Source organism: Populus trichocarpa, chromosome 10 (genome assembly GCF_000002775.5).
Source record: "Populus trichocarpa isolate Nisqually-1 chromosome 10, P.trichocarpa_v4.1, whole genome shotgun sequence".
Classification (NCBI taxonomy): domain Eukaryota; kingdom Viridiplantae; phylum Streptophyta; class Magnoliopsida; order Malpighiales; family Salicaceae; genus Populus; species Populus trichocarpa.
The window spans coordinates 21,516,124-21,533,945 of record NC_037294.2 but is presented as its reverse complement, the minus strand read 5'-3'; the positions used below and the strand labels follow the sequence as shown (position 1 = coordinate 21,533,945).

At 31.6% G+C, this 17,822-nt stretch overlaps 1 protein-coding gene and 1 long non-coding RNA gene across 3 annotated transcripts; one reads left to right on the top strand and one right to left on the bottom strand.

The window, feature by feature from the left end:
* The first annotated feature begins 11,111 nt into the window (after window positions 1-11,111).
* Window positions 11,112-14,482, top strand: LOC7468472 (OVARIAN TUMOR DOMAIN-containing deubiquitinating enzyme 4). Its single transcript, XM_002316387.4, has 5 exons — window positions 11,112-11,793; window positions 12,450-12,571; window positions 13,044-13,084; window positions 13,178-13,276; window positions 13,935-14,482. The coding sequence occupies exons 1-5, from the start codon at window positions 11,280-11,282 to the stop codon at window positions 14,113-14,115; spliced, it is 957 nt and encodes a 318-aa protein (XP_002316423.2). The 5' UTR covers window positions 11,112-11,279; the 3' UTR covers window positions 14,116-14,482.
* On the bottom strand, window positions 14,263-15,988 carry LOC112329005 (uncharacterized). Of its 2 annotated transcripts, none has more exons than XR_002984451.2 (2): window positions 15,673-15,988; window positions 14,263-14,934 (listed from the first exon to the last, which is right to left on the bottom strand). It is a non-coding gene; the product is annotated as an uncharacterized LOC112329005 (long non-coding RNA). The 2 variants fall into 2 exon arrangements; XR_002984452.2 differs by having other exon boundaries at window positions 14,263-14,787.
* Between the last annotated feature and the right edge of the window lie 1,834 nt (window positions 15,989-17,822).

Sequence of the window (17,822 nt, the reverse complement as noted above, 5' to 3'; positions counted from 1 at the left end):
ATAATTTACTTTATAATATTTAATTACTGATACACAATTTTGATTGTCATTAGTTCTACATGCAATGCTACAGTAACATTATTGAACAAGTTAATAGGTATAAGTTGACATGGTAGTTTACACACTATAATTAATAGGTACTTTTATCAATCAATGTATTTGTTTTTTCTTATCATCTCACTTATTTTTTTTTATTTTTTTTAAAAATATATAAAAAAAAACAAGGATTCGAAAACAATGTTATTTTTTTTAGTTTAACGTGAGTGTCCGGGTCAGCTTACGCGTACCTCGACTAATCTCACGGGCCCTGAAGTTAACGACCGTGTAAGCTTCCAGTGGCTATCATATGAGCAACCACAGGGCTCGAACCTGAGACCACAGAGGGAGCAAACCTCTTTGTCCCAAGCTCTTACCACTAGGTCACCACCTAGATGTTATTTTATTTTATTATTACAAAATCTTGCATGTATGTTTTTTTTTACACCAGCAATTTAGTGAACACATATACACACCCTATCTCCTATGTCTTTAATAAAGGGATAGAAAAAAAAATTGTTATTGATTACCAGTACAAGCTTGTAATTGAGCTTAAAACTTCCTATTTTTGCATATTAATTGAGGGTGGAAACTAGGGGTGATTATTTTATTATTTTTTGTTCGGTTTATTTTTTATAAAAAAAAGTAATCAAACCGATTTTTTTTTTAAAAACCGAAACTGGTTCAAACCGACCGGTTTCGGTTCGGTTTTTTAGGACAAAAACCAGTTCAAACCGGTTTGGCTCGGTTTTTTTGGTTTGACTCCTTTTTTTCTGTTTGGGTTTGGTTTGGTTTTTTCAGTTTCAGACTTATAAAACCGAAACCGAACCGGTCGATTTTTTTAAAATTTTAATAGGTTTTTTTTCACGATTCGGTCTTTTCAAGAAAAACAAGGATTCGAAAATAATGATATTTTATTATTACAAAAACTTGCATGTATGTTTTTTTAATTTTTTTTTTAAATATATCAAAAAAACAAGGATTCGAAAACAATGTTATTTTATTATTACAAAAACTTGCATGTATGTTTTTTTTTACACCAGCAATTTAGTGAACACATATACACACCCTATCTCCTATGTCTTTAATAAAGGGATAGAAAAAAAAATTGTTATTGATTACCGGTACAAGCTTGTAATTGAGCTTAAAACTTCATATTTTTGCATATTAATTGAGGGTGGAAATTAGGGGTGATTATTTTTTTTTGGTTTGTTTTTTATAAAAAAAAGTAATCAAACCGATTTTTTTTAAAAAAAAAAACCGAAACCGGTTTCAGTTCGGTTCGGTTTTTTAGGACAAAAACCAGTTCAAACCGGTTTGGTTCGATTTTTTTGGTTTGGCTCTTTTTTTTTCGGTTTGGGTTCGGTTCGGTTTTTTCAGTTTCAGATTTATAAAACCGAAACCGAAGCGGTCAATTTTTTTAAAATTTTAATAGGTTTTTTTTCACGATTCGGTCTTTTTAAATTTATTTTTTTTTCTCAGTTTTTTTAGTTTTTTTCTCACTCCTAGCGGAAACAAGTTAGGAATGGAATTAGGGATTTAATTATTAATTTCTTTTCTATAGTGTTTTTTTTTAAAATTATATAGTGTTAGCCGTTAGCATATATGGTTGTAATTGTTCCCAAATCCCAGGTGACATGTGACACTTACATCATATCACTCTTCCTTCCATATAACGGAATGTGGTAACTTCAGTTCTGATTGATACATTAATTATAGAGATTTAATTCAATAAAATATTTTGTACAAAAAATTCAGTGATCGGTGAAAACCAAGTCAGTAGGCAGGGTAGTTTCGTAAATTCATTCATTTATAAACATTTTGTCACAGAAAATAAATTCTACAACTTTGAGCCTTGTACTGATTAAACGGTACTGATTGTGAATTAAAAAAAATGATTTTTTATTTATTTAAATCACTTAATAACGGTTTAATTGTAATTTTTAAGTGTGAAAACTTTCAAATCCACCTATCAATTTCGAGTGAAGCCTGGTAGATTAATCCAACCTCAAATCTTCTTTTCTTATTAGATCTAGGCAAATAATGTAAGAACCTCTCCCCTTTAGTTTTTAATCAATACTTGAAATTAAATAAAAAAAATACATGAAAGAAAAGCTAGAAAAACCCTAAACCTAATCAAATTACTTGAAAAGCGCGCGCATCCAAATAAATAAATAAAAATAAAACAACAAGAGGGAGGCCAGGGACCCCTACTAGACAGTCACCTGCAACCTATTACAAGAATGACCACAGAAAGGTCCCATTTACACGACAATCATGAGTTTAAAATTTTATGAGAAAAGATGGGCTCTAATCCGTACAACTCCCGACATTGAATGCAATAAGGTCATGTACTTATCCCTCCCTTCGAGAAAATTGGACACATCGTATGTGTCTATGTCAAATCAATTTGATAAAAAATTGACGTGTGAATTCTAAATGGAATTCTCTTGCCCTCGAGCTGGGCCATGCTCTTAATTATGAATGTGAACTTGCATAAGGCTGATTTTTGGAAGGAAAACTGGCACTTCGATGCGTGAGATTATGGAAAATCGCAGCCCCTCCTCCAAATTAAACACAGCAGATCGACCACCTCTCCTCCAAATTAAACACAGCAGATCGACCACCTCTCCTCCTTTCTTGCTAACCCTATCGTTGGCCATTCATTTGTCAATTCGCCACCGTGACAATAGAACAGTACTCAGCACCACCGCAACGACAACAACAGACACCGGAGTTAAAGATAGCGATCAGCAACTAGCCAGTCCTTGTCCTGGGCGTCAATATAATTGATTAGATTCTTTGGGTCTGCATCAATTTAATTATTTCGGGTTTTAATTTGATCATGGCTTCAAGATTGGAGATTTTGAAACCCCAGATTGCTAGAAGGGAAGAGGAAGAAACACCCACTGCCTCGAAATTTTGACGCACAGATTAAATATAATTTTACATCCTTAAAAGATTTTGTGTTTAATTGGGTGATTAGAAAAAATGGTGTGGAAAAAATAAATTATCTGTTAAAAAAGAGAAGATCACACGTGTTGTTTGTTTGATTTTTAAATTTAACATATACGAGGATAATTTAGTTATTATATTATATTTAAAAAATTTTGTTGACCCGAAATATAGATTATAATTTTCAAGATTCGATAGGTAAATATAATTTTTATTGACAATTTCTCTTTAAAGAAAAGAATACAAGTACAACGATGTTTTTGTCAATATATGCTATTATAATTGTTAAACTAGACGTTTAATTTGGAAAATTTATAATTTAAAGTTCCACTCAAGTCAAGTTTTAAATTAAATTAAAAGGAATATTAATTAGGTAAAATTTAGTTGACTCAATCAAACTATGTTCAATCTTATAGTTAAAAATTAACTCCAAGAAAAAGTTTTGTAAAAAAATATTAATTGATATTATTTTAATAAAACTGATCAACTTGGATTGAGTGGCTCTGAATTTGTGACCTAAGATAAGATTGTATTTTATTTTTAATATGAGGATCCATTTCATGAAATAAAGAATCCCTCAACATAAAGTAACATGTATAACGTAACATAATAGTACTAGTAATTGATCATGTTAGTTGTTCCATTCATCAAAACATGAACGGTGGTGATGGAGGCTTTCACCTACCGAGAAAAATTAATATCGAATTGGAACTTATGGAAACACTATAAATAGCTAGGCCATGGGTTAGCTTGAGTAATTGGGTGGGAGTTGTGACCTCTCTATATCACAGTACTATTTTAATTTTTTATAGTGTCGTGGTCAATTTTTTCAGTACATAGTACATACCATTTAAAAGTTGCAGCTTTATGCAGCGGGTCGGGTCGATAAAAAAAAATTTAATGTATTGAAAAATTGTCTAGTTTATAAAAAAAATTATATAATATTATTATTATTAAAGTTTATCCAGGAAATTATTTTTGAAATCTCTAATCTTGATTTTTTATCCATCATTTAAAAATTCCTTCAACATGACCAGTTAACTTAACCGATCAAAAAATAACATGACCAACCTGAAAATAAGTTTGAGGTCGAAATTAAAAAAAAAATCGAGATGATATTGACAAAAAAGCCTCTCAACCAAACTATTTGTTTGGTTCGGATTTAAAATTAAATCGCGTGGGAGCTTTTTTAACATGACTCAATTGACCTGACTGGTCTAAAAACAACTCGGTTAAATGATAAAATAAATTTAAGAATGGAATTGAAAGGAAATTAAAGCACCTATGAAAACAGCAATGGAGCAGGTGCATTGCATCCCACATCTTTTACTAGATTTAGATGAACAGTGAAGCTTGGTAGGTTCAGGTAATGTGCAACGCCTGCTTCTTGACTTTTGACAATATTACGGGGAAGGCATTGCAATTTTTACGAAATTCATTGCATTTGTTAACAAATTTTTGCTGATAGTCATGGAATTCGGTAGTTTATATGATTATATAACCGAATTGTTTAATATAATATTTTTATAGAATTCCATTATATGGGACCGCACTAATGATAGATTATACTTTGAGGGATACCTTTACGGTTCAATAGTACTCTTGCAAAACAAAATAATCAAATAAAAAATCTTTTATTTTATTCTTATTTCTAATCTCAAAGAAAGAAGATTCATTTCTATTCTGTGAAACAACAGTCAATCAAGTGTCTATTATTTTAAATGAAAATAAGGTTAAATCATAGACTGAAAGCAACTTTGAATTACAATTCAATCACAATCACTGATGTGATTTGTGTGCTTTTTTTCATGTGTCACGTGGTAAATGCGGTGAAATTTCTTTTGTAAAATTAATTTTTAATTAAAATAATATTTTTTTATTTTATTTTTAACATCAATATATTAAAATTATTTAAAAAAACTTAATATTTTTCAATTGAAAAGTAGTATTACATTTCTTAAATTATATTAATGATATTTTTCTAATTTAATGGTATTTTTTTCAAAACATGATAACCAAACAAATATTTGCTCTAGTAGCATGTTCCACCGGCGAGTTGACTCGGGATCTAGTTAACTTGGGATTGGAACCAGGATGACTTTAAAAAAGATAAGAAAAGTCAAAAACCGGGTTGCAACTCATCAACTATATTTTTTTTAACCAAACAATGTTAATTTGATTTATATAAAAAAATTGGAGTTGACTCAGGTGACCCAGTAACCTGAGCAAAAATCATGACCTGGACCTTGGGGTTATTTTAAAGGAAGTTGATTAAATCTATATATTTTTATTATTTTTTCAGATTGCTTAACATACATATCATAATCCAATAATCACTCGGTTTTCGGTTTTTCCCAGCAAATCGACTTCCTTTTCTCTTTCACGATCCAACAAGGGACTCGTTGCTTTATACTTGTGATCAAACGCTAGGGCATACGGAGCACCACCACTTGGACGAATCTTATGCTTAAAAATTCTCAATATTTCTCCCTTTCCGTAATTTCCAAAGAGCCAGACCAAAAATAAGACTCCATCTACAATCACTAGTGATATTATTGTAAATGATCCAAGTTTCAAGAGAATCAGCAGAGAAACTTTCCTAATAATTTCTCCAAATCAATTGACCATGCATGCCAACAGTCTCTTCTAACATGAAGAACATTAATTTCTACTTAAAAATGCCCATGAAAATCTAAAAGATATATGCTTGATGTTGCTATTTATGGGTCCAAGGGCTCAAGCCTTTTCCTTCGCACCTTATGAAATTGCCACGCCAATGTATATATATATATACACTCTTTACTGATGCAGAGGATAGAAGACAAGGGAAAGGAAAATGGCTCATACAATCTTGGAAGCTGATATGGTTTGTGAGAGAAACTGCTAAAACTTTTATCCATGGCATCCAGCAATGCTTCCTTTTTGTTTCTAACTACTTGCTTGACAAATACATGTTTGGATGGCAGGATATTTATGCAATCTAAGATATCTTTTGTTTTTGTATTTTAAAAATACTTTTTAAAAAATTAATTTAATTTTTTTTTTATTTTAAATTTTTTTATGTTTTCATATTGTTTTGATGTGCTGATATTAAAAATAATATATGAAAAATAAAAATTCGGTTGCAACCCGTTGACTTTTATTTTATTATTTTACTAAAAAAACATCATTTTGATTTAAAAAAAAAAATTAACCCAGACAATCCGGTCATAACCCGCAATCAGGCCTAGGACCATATTTTCGTTTTATTCTTCCAAAAGGGAAAAGAAGAAGGTGTTCTATCCTATTTTACAAGTTTAGTATTAATTATAATATAATTCTCTTCTCCCATCTTGATTCTTTGCATTAACTTGACAAGATTTACAAAGACGTTCGTATTATGGATTATCACTTTGATTCTAGTAATTGAAGTGGCACTGAAATAATTGATCGAGGAATAAAAAAGCGAATTCTCACAAGCAAGTTTTTCTTTCCGATCTATATTTTAAAAAAAATTTAAGTATTTTTTGACTTCAAAGTAATTTTTTTATTGTTTTTAGATCATTTTGATATACTGATATCAAAAATAAATTCTAAAAAAATTAATATAATTTTTAAAAATATATATATTTTAAAAAGCAACCTCTATTACCAAATAAATAATTTACATTTTTCCAACTGGGTCTTAAATTCATGCCATTTGTATGGTAATTAGTTGACTAATTAGAAATTTATTTTTCACATCTTTTGGCTTCAATCTCATCAAACGTAGATGCTAATGCATGTATCTGTTTTTTTTTAAAAAAACAATATAAAAACCACTTCGACTATTGAACTGTACATAAGAAGACAAATAACATTGGGAAATAACAAAAAGAGAAAGAGTCCAAACATGTAATAGAATCCTTTCACCAAGGACGAGTGTTTTCCCGTGCTTCACGTTTGACTTGCTTCACCAATTTTTTATGCTATTTTTTTTTTCTTGGTTGTTGTGATCATATTTTTCAGACTTGACAGATCTAAGTTGATGATGTCAATTGACGGAGTCCATCGGCTCAACTTATGTATTTCGAAATTATACTGTTTAGATTTAAAGTATTAATAAAAATATATATATTTTTTAAATAAAAATCTTTAAAGTTTAATGTATCAATTTCAAGATTTATTTAAAAGCAAATCTAAACCAAGTTAAACTTTAAATCTACCGACTCTGTCAACTGACAACATGAGACCTTTGTATGTTTCTCCTGGCTTCCACGACTGTACAAAGAGAGAGCTGTCATGGCATTTCCACGTTGATGGTCAGTTATATTGGAAGATTCGGATATTGTTTTTTAAAGTATTTTTATTTAAAAATATATTAAAATAATATATTTTTATTTTAAAATTTATTTTTAATATCAACACATCAATATTATCTAAAATACATAAATTTTTTTTTTTAAAAAAAAAAAACACACTTCTAACCATAAAAATAAACGTGCTGGTCAAAAACACCAGGCGGCAGATGTGATGGTGATAGATGCATTATTGTTGCTTGTTCTTCTTCTCTTTCCCTTCTCTGAGTTAGAGTTTGAATGATTATTTTTTTTTCAAAAAGAAAATACATGTTGTTTCTTGTCCAGTAATTGGATTGCATGGAAACAAATAATAATCTCCTCTCCTTTCAATTACCATTTTCACCATCAAATCGAACAACACGATTCAACCATTAGCCTTTCATTAAGTTTGACTAACAAGCCTTTGCAATGTCCTACTATTGAAAAATCAATCTTTCACGCCGAGGAATCAGTTGTTAGATTAATACTACTCGGTTGTTACACGTGGCATTGTTATATTTATATAAATATATATTTATTATTAATAAAAATTTAATTTATTTTTAATATTCATGTAATATTATATTAATAAATCTAAAGTAAATATAAAATCTATGGAACAAAAATACTTTGTAAAAAAAATTATAAAATTATTATAATTATGAGATTCATATTGCATCAAAACATTGTTCCTAAAATGTTCCTAGATGATATTCTTTTAAATACTGGACATTCATTAGAGTTGTAAAGACTGTTACATATTATGTATTTTCCTTTATGAAAAAGAAGCAGTTGTTCTCATAAATTGAGGTATAAATGATACCTATAATTAATATGTAAGTATTTGTCATAAGACATGTACATTGAACCAAGAAAAATCAAGTAAGGACTTCATTGAGTTAATTTCTAAAATTATCCTGAATTAATAAATAGATATTATTCAATGAACAAATTGATATTTTATCAATTTATAGAGTTATTCAAATTTCCATAAAAATAGTAAGTCACGTGACAATTCAATTGAGAGTTATTTTTTTAAGAGATTGTATATTAGACAGAAAACTATTAAAACACAGAATTGGAGCTCGCACTCTAGGCATAACAATTCCTTTCTCTTAAACAGGGATTTATAAAATTTCTCACGGGTGGTTTGTGTGAATTACCATTGGAGACCGAAATTTTGGACGGCTTGTGGTTTGCAACAGCTTAGCCTTCAAATAATTATTCAAAGCAAAAAACAGATCAGATATTTGGGTAATAAATTCCTAAACAACTCTAACTCTATTTAAAGGGATCATAAGGAATTCTGAATAATTTTGTTTTATAGTTTCCGCTGCGTGTATGATATTCAGGAATCCAACATCAATCTTATAACATCGCCTTGGGGCAAAGCCAAAGTAGGTTAGCAAGTGCCAAACCCTATATATATAAAAAAAAAAATGGCCCCGTGTGTGTGTGTGTGTATAAATAAAAAATGGCAGAGCCAATTTTTTTTTCCTCATTGTCTACTAAGCAAGTATATAATTTTTTTTTCAATATCAATCATTAACTCGTTAATACGAACTTGTCAAGTTAACAATAAAATTTCAATTCAAATACATAACCCAAAATATAAAAAACTAAAATTTAAAGTATATAAAACCGAAGTGAAGGTAAAAATAAACAACATCATCAAATTTGCACCCTTCAATGTTTCGTGGAGTGGAATTCATCTATGATTGAATCTGAATTGATATCTTCAGCAATCTTTCGTTCAATGTACATCATCATAGAATCCACTAAGAACTCCTCTTTTATTTTATTGTGAGATACGTTTAACATGCTTCATATTTGAAAATGCTTACTTTGTGGTGGCAGTAAAGACATACAAATTCAAAATAAAACGATCAATATACAAAGTCAAATGATTTGTTGTGATTTATTTGTTGTTTCAACTAATTTGAACATGATTTGAAAATGATAGACATACTATGAAAACTCTCATGATGAATCACATCAATATGGTAATGCTCTAACTAAAATCTCAAATAATATATCTTTTATTTATTGAAATCTTCAGGACAAAGATTTTCAATAAGCTTGCAAATAGCATCAACTTTAAATGATTTAAAATTGTTCTTGGATTCTAAAACAGAATTAAATACAAAAAGTTTCATAATGCTATCACCAGATCTAAAATTTAACTCTCCTAAAAAAAAAAAAAACACTATTGCTAAGTTAAATTTATCATCATAATAATATTGATAAACATGAACAACTTTTTGTGCGAAGCATCCAGATATACTGAATAGTCCCTGGGAACTAAGAATTGCTTACTTGATCGAAAGGGCCATTGTTTATTCGTGAATGACAGACACTAGAGAATTAAAAAATAATTGTTTATTTATAACATGGTCAAAGAAAATTCATCTAGTAAAATGCTTGATCGCTGAGAATTGATCTCTAATATAAAATGCCCTCATTGGTGCATAAAGATGTCGTCCATAACATCATCAATTGCTAGCTCAGTTAACAAGCCTTTCATTTCTTTTTGTTTGTTTGTTAAACGATCAATCTCAGACTTATTTCACAAAGGCATTCTATAATTTTTATTTACAAGCTCAATTAACAAGCCATATCATCAAATTTTTTTTTAATGTTATACAATCTAATAAATAATTGACCTCTAATATGAGTTATTGTTGGTTGAGAACCATTATTAATCTCGGTATAATCTAGTAGGCTAGCCAAACATAGTTGATTCGGTTGAATTTTAATGACATTATTGATCAAAGTTTATATCAACTCAAAGATGATTATAAATTAATTAAATAAAATTATACGATCTAATAAATAATTGACCTCTAATATAAGTTATTGTTGACATCAACACATCAAATTCACATAATAATCTAATAATCTAAGTTTTTATTTTTTGGTGAGTTATCGAGAACAATGTATTTTTATTATTACCCAGAATATCTTTGAAAATGATTGCAAATAACTTCATCAAACAAGTTATCCCACACAACACACCAATACACTCTATTTAATTTATTTGGGCAATCTAATTTGTTTTTTACGATGATTTTGTGCAGAGTTTGTGATGCAAATGAGTTATTATAAAAACGAAGATAAAATTATACCTAACCATTGTCATATTTAACTCTACAAAACCCAAACTCATTGTAATACAATGAAATTCTAGGATAGGGTTTGTAGTGTTTGGTAAACAAGAGGGATTTGACCTCCCCCAGAAGTTTCTACATCCAAAATCAAACAAAACCATATTAGGCAAACCTACCAAGCCACGCTCTTACACGGTCATTACCAAAGTTCCCACGCTTGCATAAATCACACACAAAACACTCACATTAATATATATATATATATATATATAATTTTTTTTTTTTAAAAAAAAAAACATCGTCATCATCTCCAACTTTCCTGGTTCCAACTTCCGCGTGACCCAACAACACTCACGTGCTCACATCAAATGCCCACTTTACCCTCAATTAGTAATCGCCCTTCGTAGCTCAAGGGTTTAGCTCATGGTTCTTGAAAGGTTTTTTTTCTCTCCTCTCAGGTCACCTGATTAGATACCCAAGAGAAATAGCCTTGCTCTTCAAATTTCGAATTATAGAGGCCAATATTGAATATTTCTGAATTTATAAGGATTGATTATATAGATTACCAAAGAATGACCAATTATGTCATTTAAATTAAAAGGGTTAATTAAGAGTTTAATGTACTTAATTATTATTACTTAATTAAAAGCGTAAAATATCGTGGACCCCGCACCGCCCTTCCTCTCTCTCTAAAAGGCTTCGCCGTCAGAAGGATTGCTAACCCATCCTCCTGCAGATATTTTAGAGCTCCCTCTCTCCCTTTATCTCTGCAGCGCAGAATAAGGTGCTGCCCAGTGCCCAGCACAAACAGTGGTGATGGGTGCGTAGGTTAAGAAAATTCAAGCGCAAATTAGCAAGAAAACATAGCCACCAAAACTGTGATATGCTTGGTGTACTTTGCGCACGCCCCAAGCCTAACTGGATCCTCAACTCTCTCTTCACTCATTTCCACCTCAACCACCACCACCACCACAACAGTAACAACCGCCTCTCTTTGCACCTATCCGGCTCCTCCACCGCGGCTCGCCGCCACCACTCTAACTTGTGCAGCGCTGATTCAGGCTGCGGAGGAGCGGCGGCGATATGGCACGTGATTCAGCCGGCTGATTGGCGGAGGAGGACAGAGAGGAGGAGTGTGAGAGGGGAGGGGTCGTGGAACGCGGCGTGGGATGGGAGACCGGCGAGGTGGCTCCACCGGCCTGACTCGGCGTGGTTGTTGTTCGGCGTTTGTGCTTGCCTTGCTCCGGCGATCGAGTTCTTGAGTGATGTGAATAACATCGATGATGTTGATCATCAGGAGAAAGAGAGAATTGACGGTGGCGATTTGAATGCGAGTTCTGATGACGCGAAACAGGATAGCAGTGACGCTACTGTTGGTTCTGATTATAAAGTTACAGGTTGCTTACAATTATTAATCCATAAAAGTAACAGCACACTCTGTTTTTGCTTTATCCTCATTAAAAAGATTCTCTCTTTTGGTTTATTTGTTAGTGTTTTTTTAATGAGTGATTATGTAATTTGATTGGTTAATTGGTTAATTGGGGTTATTTCATTGCATTGATTTTTTTTATATGAACTATGGATTTGCTAAATATTTTTTCAAAAAGACAGTTTGATTTGTAATATCATTACAAAAAAAAAAAAAGGTGCTCTATCTATTGGTTGGGAATACACTAATCATTTCCTTTTCATTTTTTCTTTAAAATTTGCCAGCTTTGTTGTATTATGGATGCTGCTTTTCAGTCAATTTTTTTAATTTTGATTTTTTTTTTTGTTTTATAATCTTTCTATTCGGTGCAAATTACAATGAAGCCAAGTATAGATGTTAACCTTTTTTTCAGTTTTGCTAAAGTGATCACACAATCTTCTTTATTTTGTGCAATGGCCTTTTCTGATATTTCTATCTAGGGCAAATACATGTACGTTTGTGCACAATCATGCTTGATTATGCGCTTTCAATTCATTGATGATGTTGTCGTTTGTTACTGGAGTATGTGCACGCATGCATGTGTTTGCGTTTGGATGGGTAGAATCTAAAATGAGGATGCTGCAGGGGTGCTGGCGGATGGGCGATGTCTATTTAGAGCAATAGCTCACATGGCTTGTTTGAGAAATGGAGAGGAGGCCCCTGATGAAAATCGCCAAAGAGAACTTGCTGATGAATTAAGAGCTCAAGTAAGTGTTGGTGTTTACAGTTATTGAGTTCTTAAGAATATGTTTTACGGTGGAATTCATCGAATTGTTTTTATGGTAGAATTTTCTTGTTTGTTTTGACTATAAATTTTAAACCAACAGATTGAACTGATAATTCTGTTGAATTTGTTTTGCCTATAGCCCCTCATTGGATGATTAGAGTTTGGATTATATTGGGGTAGAATGAGGGTGCTTTTGAAGCAAGTCGTATGTCATCCTATGAATTTTGCAACTACTTAGAACAGTCTAATTTCAATACCGATCCATATTTTGGCTCACACAAGGAATTCAATCCTAACTCAAAATTTCTAACAAGGGAATTGGCTCGATTCAATATAATTAAATTGAACTGAAGTTGATTTCTGTATGTATGGACTTTCTAGATATGTTTCTGAGGTTGCAATAATTTTCCTCAGTGTCTAACAATATGCATAACCAAATTTTGTCTTAACAGGTTGTTGATGAGCTTCTAAAGAGGCGGGAAGAAACTGAATGGTAAGTCTGTGGCCGTTACATTTGTAAGCACTTTGTGGTTTATAAGTTAGCTATAATGGTACTTATGGTTTGGTTTTGTCATGATCAACTTAGGTTCATTGAAGGAGATTTTGATGCATATGTCAAGAGAATTCAACAACCTTATGTATGGGGTGGGGAACCTGAGTTGTTAATGGCTTCTCATGTTTTAAAGTGAGTTTGAGTTCTTTATTTCTTTTATTGCTTCCATTACTGAATAGTTTATACATGTCACGCCCTTGCTGATCCATGATGCCATGTAGACATGGCTCTTCACTTTTTCATCACCTGTGAACAAAAACCAAAAGAATCAATCCACTTTAGTATAAATATGTAAAATAGTTTTTTTCCCAGTTCTTCTGAAAGAGTCTCCATATTAGAAGATGGCCTCAGGAAACAGCAAAATCCTGCTTTTCTTCAAAGTTGTGATTTTTCTGGAATCTGCATCTGCATTCATGTTTATGGGTAGGTGTGCGTGCTTGTGTGATGTGTACCTGTTGATAGATTATGTGGAGAAATAAGGCTTGACACTCAAGGTTGAATTTGAACTTCTTTCTTTTATGCCACATTAATGGTGGGTGGGGCAGGGGAACTGTAGACCAATACCACAGCCTTGTTTTTAGTCCACTTTGTTGAAAAGGCCCCATTCAAAATTGAATGGTGTGCTAATGGGTGATGTCATAGCAAAACAGAATTGTTGTACTCCTAACTAGAGTGCAAAATGCTATCATCGCCATTGTTGGACTTGCATGCTGTTTTTGAATTCCAATTTCTTTATGTTTTGCTTGATCTCTAAGTTTGACACACCTCTTCTCTAAACTCAATTTCTCAGGACAATGATATCAGTGTTCATGAGAGATAGGACAACGGGTAATTTGGTAAACATAGTAAATTACGGTGAAGAGTACCAGAAAGATGAAGTCAATCCCATTAATGTGCTGTTTCATGGATATGGTCACTATGACATACTGGAGACCACCCCGGGTCAGAGTTACCAGAAAGCGGACATTTAGAAATTGATGTGGTTTATTATAATTGTTACATGCCTTGGATCAGTTCAATCAAAATAAGAACCTGTCTCAACTTGGATCAGTTCAATCAAAATAAGAACCTATCTCAACTTCGATAGATTTGCTTCTGCAACCTCAGTTCGAGCAATAGACTTGGAAACTTTTTGTAGGCTCAGGGATTTTTATTACAATTTTTGAATTATAGATCAATACCACAAGAGTTTTCTCTGGATATCTCTTGATGCACTTTTCGTTTACCCCCTCCCCCCATAAAAGCAGCTATTTCTCTGCTATGTAGTAACATGTAATTGAATTGAATATTACATTTGACTTATTGGTTGAAACCGTCAATAAAATAAGGGTTTACTTTCGTGAGGTTCACACAAATGTCTCTTCTAGCTGCCCAGAGGATAGCTAAAAAGAGTACGCATGCACTCTCGTCAGCATCCAGTAGTTAGGTTGACAGCTATCCCAATTCTCTTGTGTATGCTGATGCCTTTAGAATCAGAATGGTGAGCTTTGCCTCTGGTTAGTGTTGGTCACTGGTCTGTCACGCCTTTCTCTGCTGAAAAATCCTCTCCTCACCAGTCATAAATGTTCTTGATTGTTTCTTCGTTTCTAGTGCTGTTATTTACCAGAAATTTGTATTGGGGTCTGCTACTCTTCGCCAAATTTCTGAAATAACCTGTGAGTGTTAATGACTTGTTCATACAAACATATCATACCTAATTACTATGGTTGATCAGGTTCGGGTCGGATCCTTCCATGTTGTACTCCATGGATCAACTTTTGAATAGATTCGAGATCCAACCAAGAATGGCTCTAGGAAAAAGAGAAAAAAAACAAGTATGTATTAACAGAGGGCTCGTTTATCTTAAGTAGTTTTGGATGCCAAAAATGTCATGTCGTTGCTATTCTGCTGGTTTAAAGAGATGAAAAATCGTTTTGGCCACTGCTGGCGAGTTTTTTTCCAAGCAGTGGAAAAAAAATATTTTGTAAATTATTGTGTTAAGAAATAATTTCTGTTGAAATTAAAAATAAATTTTAAAAATTAAAAATATTATTTTAATATATTTATAAGTGAAATTTTTATTTAAAATAAAAGCTAATATAATATCAAAAACTACAAGAAACCCCTTAAATAATATAATATTTAAAAAGTTATTTTTAAATTTTTAATACCAATATCAAAAATATTAAAAAAAATATTAGTTTAATATTTTTTTAAAAAAAAATAATTAAAAAAAAGAAAGTTTTAACAGAAAACAAACACTCACAAATCATCACCATTAACAGGAAATCCCACGAGCAATCAAATCTTTTAGGTGCAGATATCACTTCAATTGCATTGAAAAACCCAAAATTACCCTTCTTTGTAGGAACAAAATTGATCACAACCTTGACAGAATCAATCCGTATAAAATACTCCTTAGCTGCAAAGTCCCTAACTTTGCCTACACTAAAATTGCCTAGATCAACATGTCCATTAACCAAAACGTGAAATTGAGCATCATCTAAGTCCGGAATGGAAGAGAAAGAGGGGTAAAGATGAAGGCTTACCATACGAGTCCCCGGTTCCTTGACCTCAAAAGCATATTTTGAAGGTGTTTTGAAAATTCTTGCAGTGTTGTAGATTTGGGGATAATTGGGAGACGGGTTCTGGTTGGTGAGCGGAATCGTTTCCGTTGAGGAGAGAAGTGGCGAATTTGGATGGGAATCAGAGATAAAACGACGGTTGTCAATGGTGGAGCCACAAGAAATGAGGTAGTTGTCTGTGGGAGAGAAGGTGGAGAGAGGGGGTGTGAAGAAGAGAAAGAAAGTGAGGATGAAGAGACTTGCCTGATTTTGAGCGTTATGATTGCTAATATTAATGAACATTATCTAGTTGTTAATTTTAAAATTAAAAATTAAAAAAAAAATAGCAGTCGATTAGATGATGTTTTCACAATTTAAGAAGATTTTATCCAATTTGGAGGTTAAATCTTTGTTAAAAAATATTATTGAACATAAATGCTTTAACATGGAATAATATTAAAATATTTAAAATAAATAAAAAATTAATTTTAAAGAACTCTCGATAAAATTAGTAAAAAAATAAAAAATTCAAATATAAAACTTTGTTCCACGCATCAATAAAAAAAATATTTCTTATATCTTTCAAGTCCTACCTACAGCCTTTGTCCCACATTAAAAAAAAAAAAAGTTTGTATTTCTCTTTCAAAATTTATATATAGAGGCTTTAGTTGATTTATTAAAAATTTACAAAAAAAAATATTATTTTAAAATGATTGTCCTCTACTTCCATCTCAAGTTTGTTTACACTTAGTTTTGAAGAGCATACAAGATTTATCATTAAAGACAAATAGTACAATTCTTGTGATAACCATAGCCATATGTTGCACCGTTTAATTCGTGCTTTAACAAGTAACTGTGATTTGATTTGTTCACAATTTTAAGTTTTTATTATCTTTTTGTTGGTATTCTAGTTTTTTTTTATTTTTTATGTTGATGCATTTTTATTTTAATAATGAAATAAAAATAAATTTAGGATCCACCGAGAAAAAATATTTTTACCTGAATTGAAAATCAATTTTTTATTTACACCAAGATTGAAAAATAATATTATGGTGCCTGTCACCTTCCAACACATCACCGCCATACATGTTGCTTCCTCTGCAAATCCGTACATGCATTCACGTGATGATTCCCACGTTGCGTGCATCTATTGGGCGGTTGTTAATATCATATTGCATACTTCACCGTAAGTGACCGCCGCGACTCCTCTTACCGTGACTGCTTCACACGTGGGCCTAATTTTGTCCCCTCTCCGTATTTATTACCGGGTTGGCATCTGGCAGCCAACTCCTCTATGCATTAAAGCTTTAGAGGGCGCTCTGTACTGACTGTTGTTTCTTAAATAATTTTTCAATAATATTTTTTTATTTGTTAAGAATTATTTTTGATATTAATATATCAAAACGATCCAAAATATATAAATTATATTAAATTTTAGTAAAAAAAAAATTTAAAATTTTTTGGATTTATTTCACCTCGTTAAAAAGAAACAAAAAATAAAAAATTGGACCATCAAAGTACTGCCCCCTCTCCGTATTGATTACTGGGTCGGCAATTTAGCTGCCTACTCCTCCATGGATTCATTAAAGTATAAGTTACTTCTCACCTCGTTAAAAACAAATTGGGGCCATCAAAGTTGCAATATTTATGAAGGAGACACGTGGGAATTTGATATAGTTGTTAGGAGCCCTACAATGGAAACCAATGCTCGATTTCATGGGCTGGATTGACTCGTGGGTTGGCATGATATTGTTTTAATTTTTTTTAAAATGAAAATTTATTATTTTAAATAAAAATTCAAAATAAAATTAAGATAACATCATTTTGAATATTAAATATTAAAAATTTATTAAAATTAACTAGGTTAAATCTCACTTGAATTTAATTAAATTAACTAAATTACCAGTTAAATTTGATTGAGTTTTAACCAATTTAACAAAAACAAATCCAGTCTAGTTTATGTATCCAAGTTAAATAGATATGCTTATAGGTAGACCAACCAAATTAGTATGGGAGTAGTTGTTGTGGTATGGATCTCTACACCATTTTATTCGTATTATTTGAGAAATTAATTTAAAATATTCCGCTAGAACATCATTACTCTAGGAACTAAAATAATTGTAAATATTAAGAAG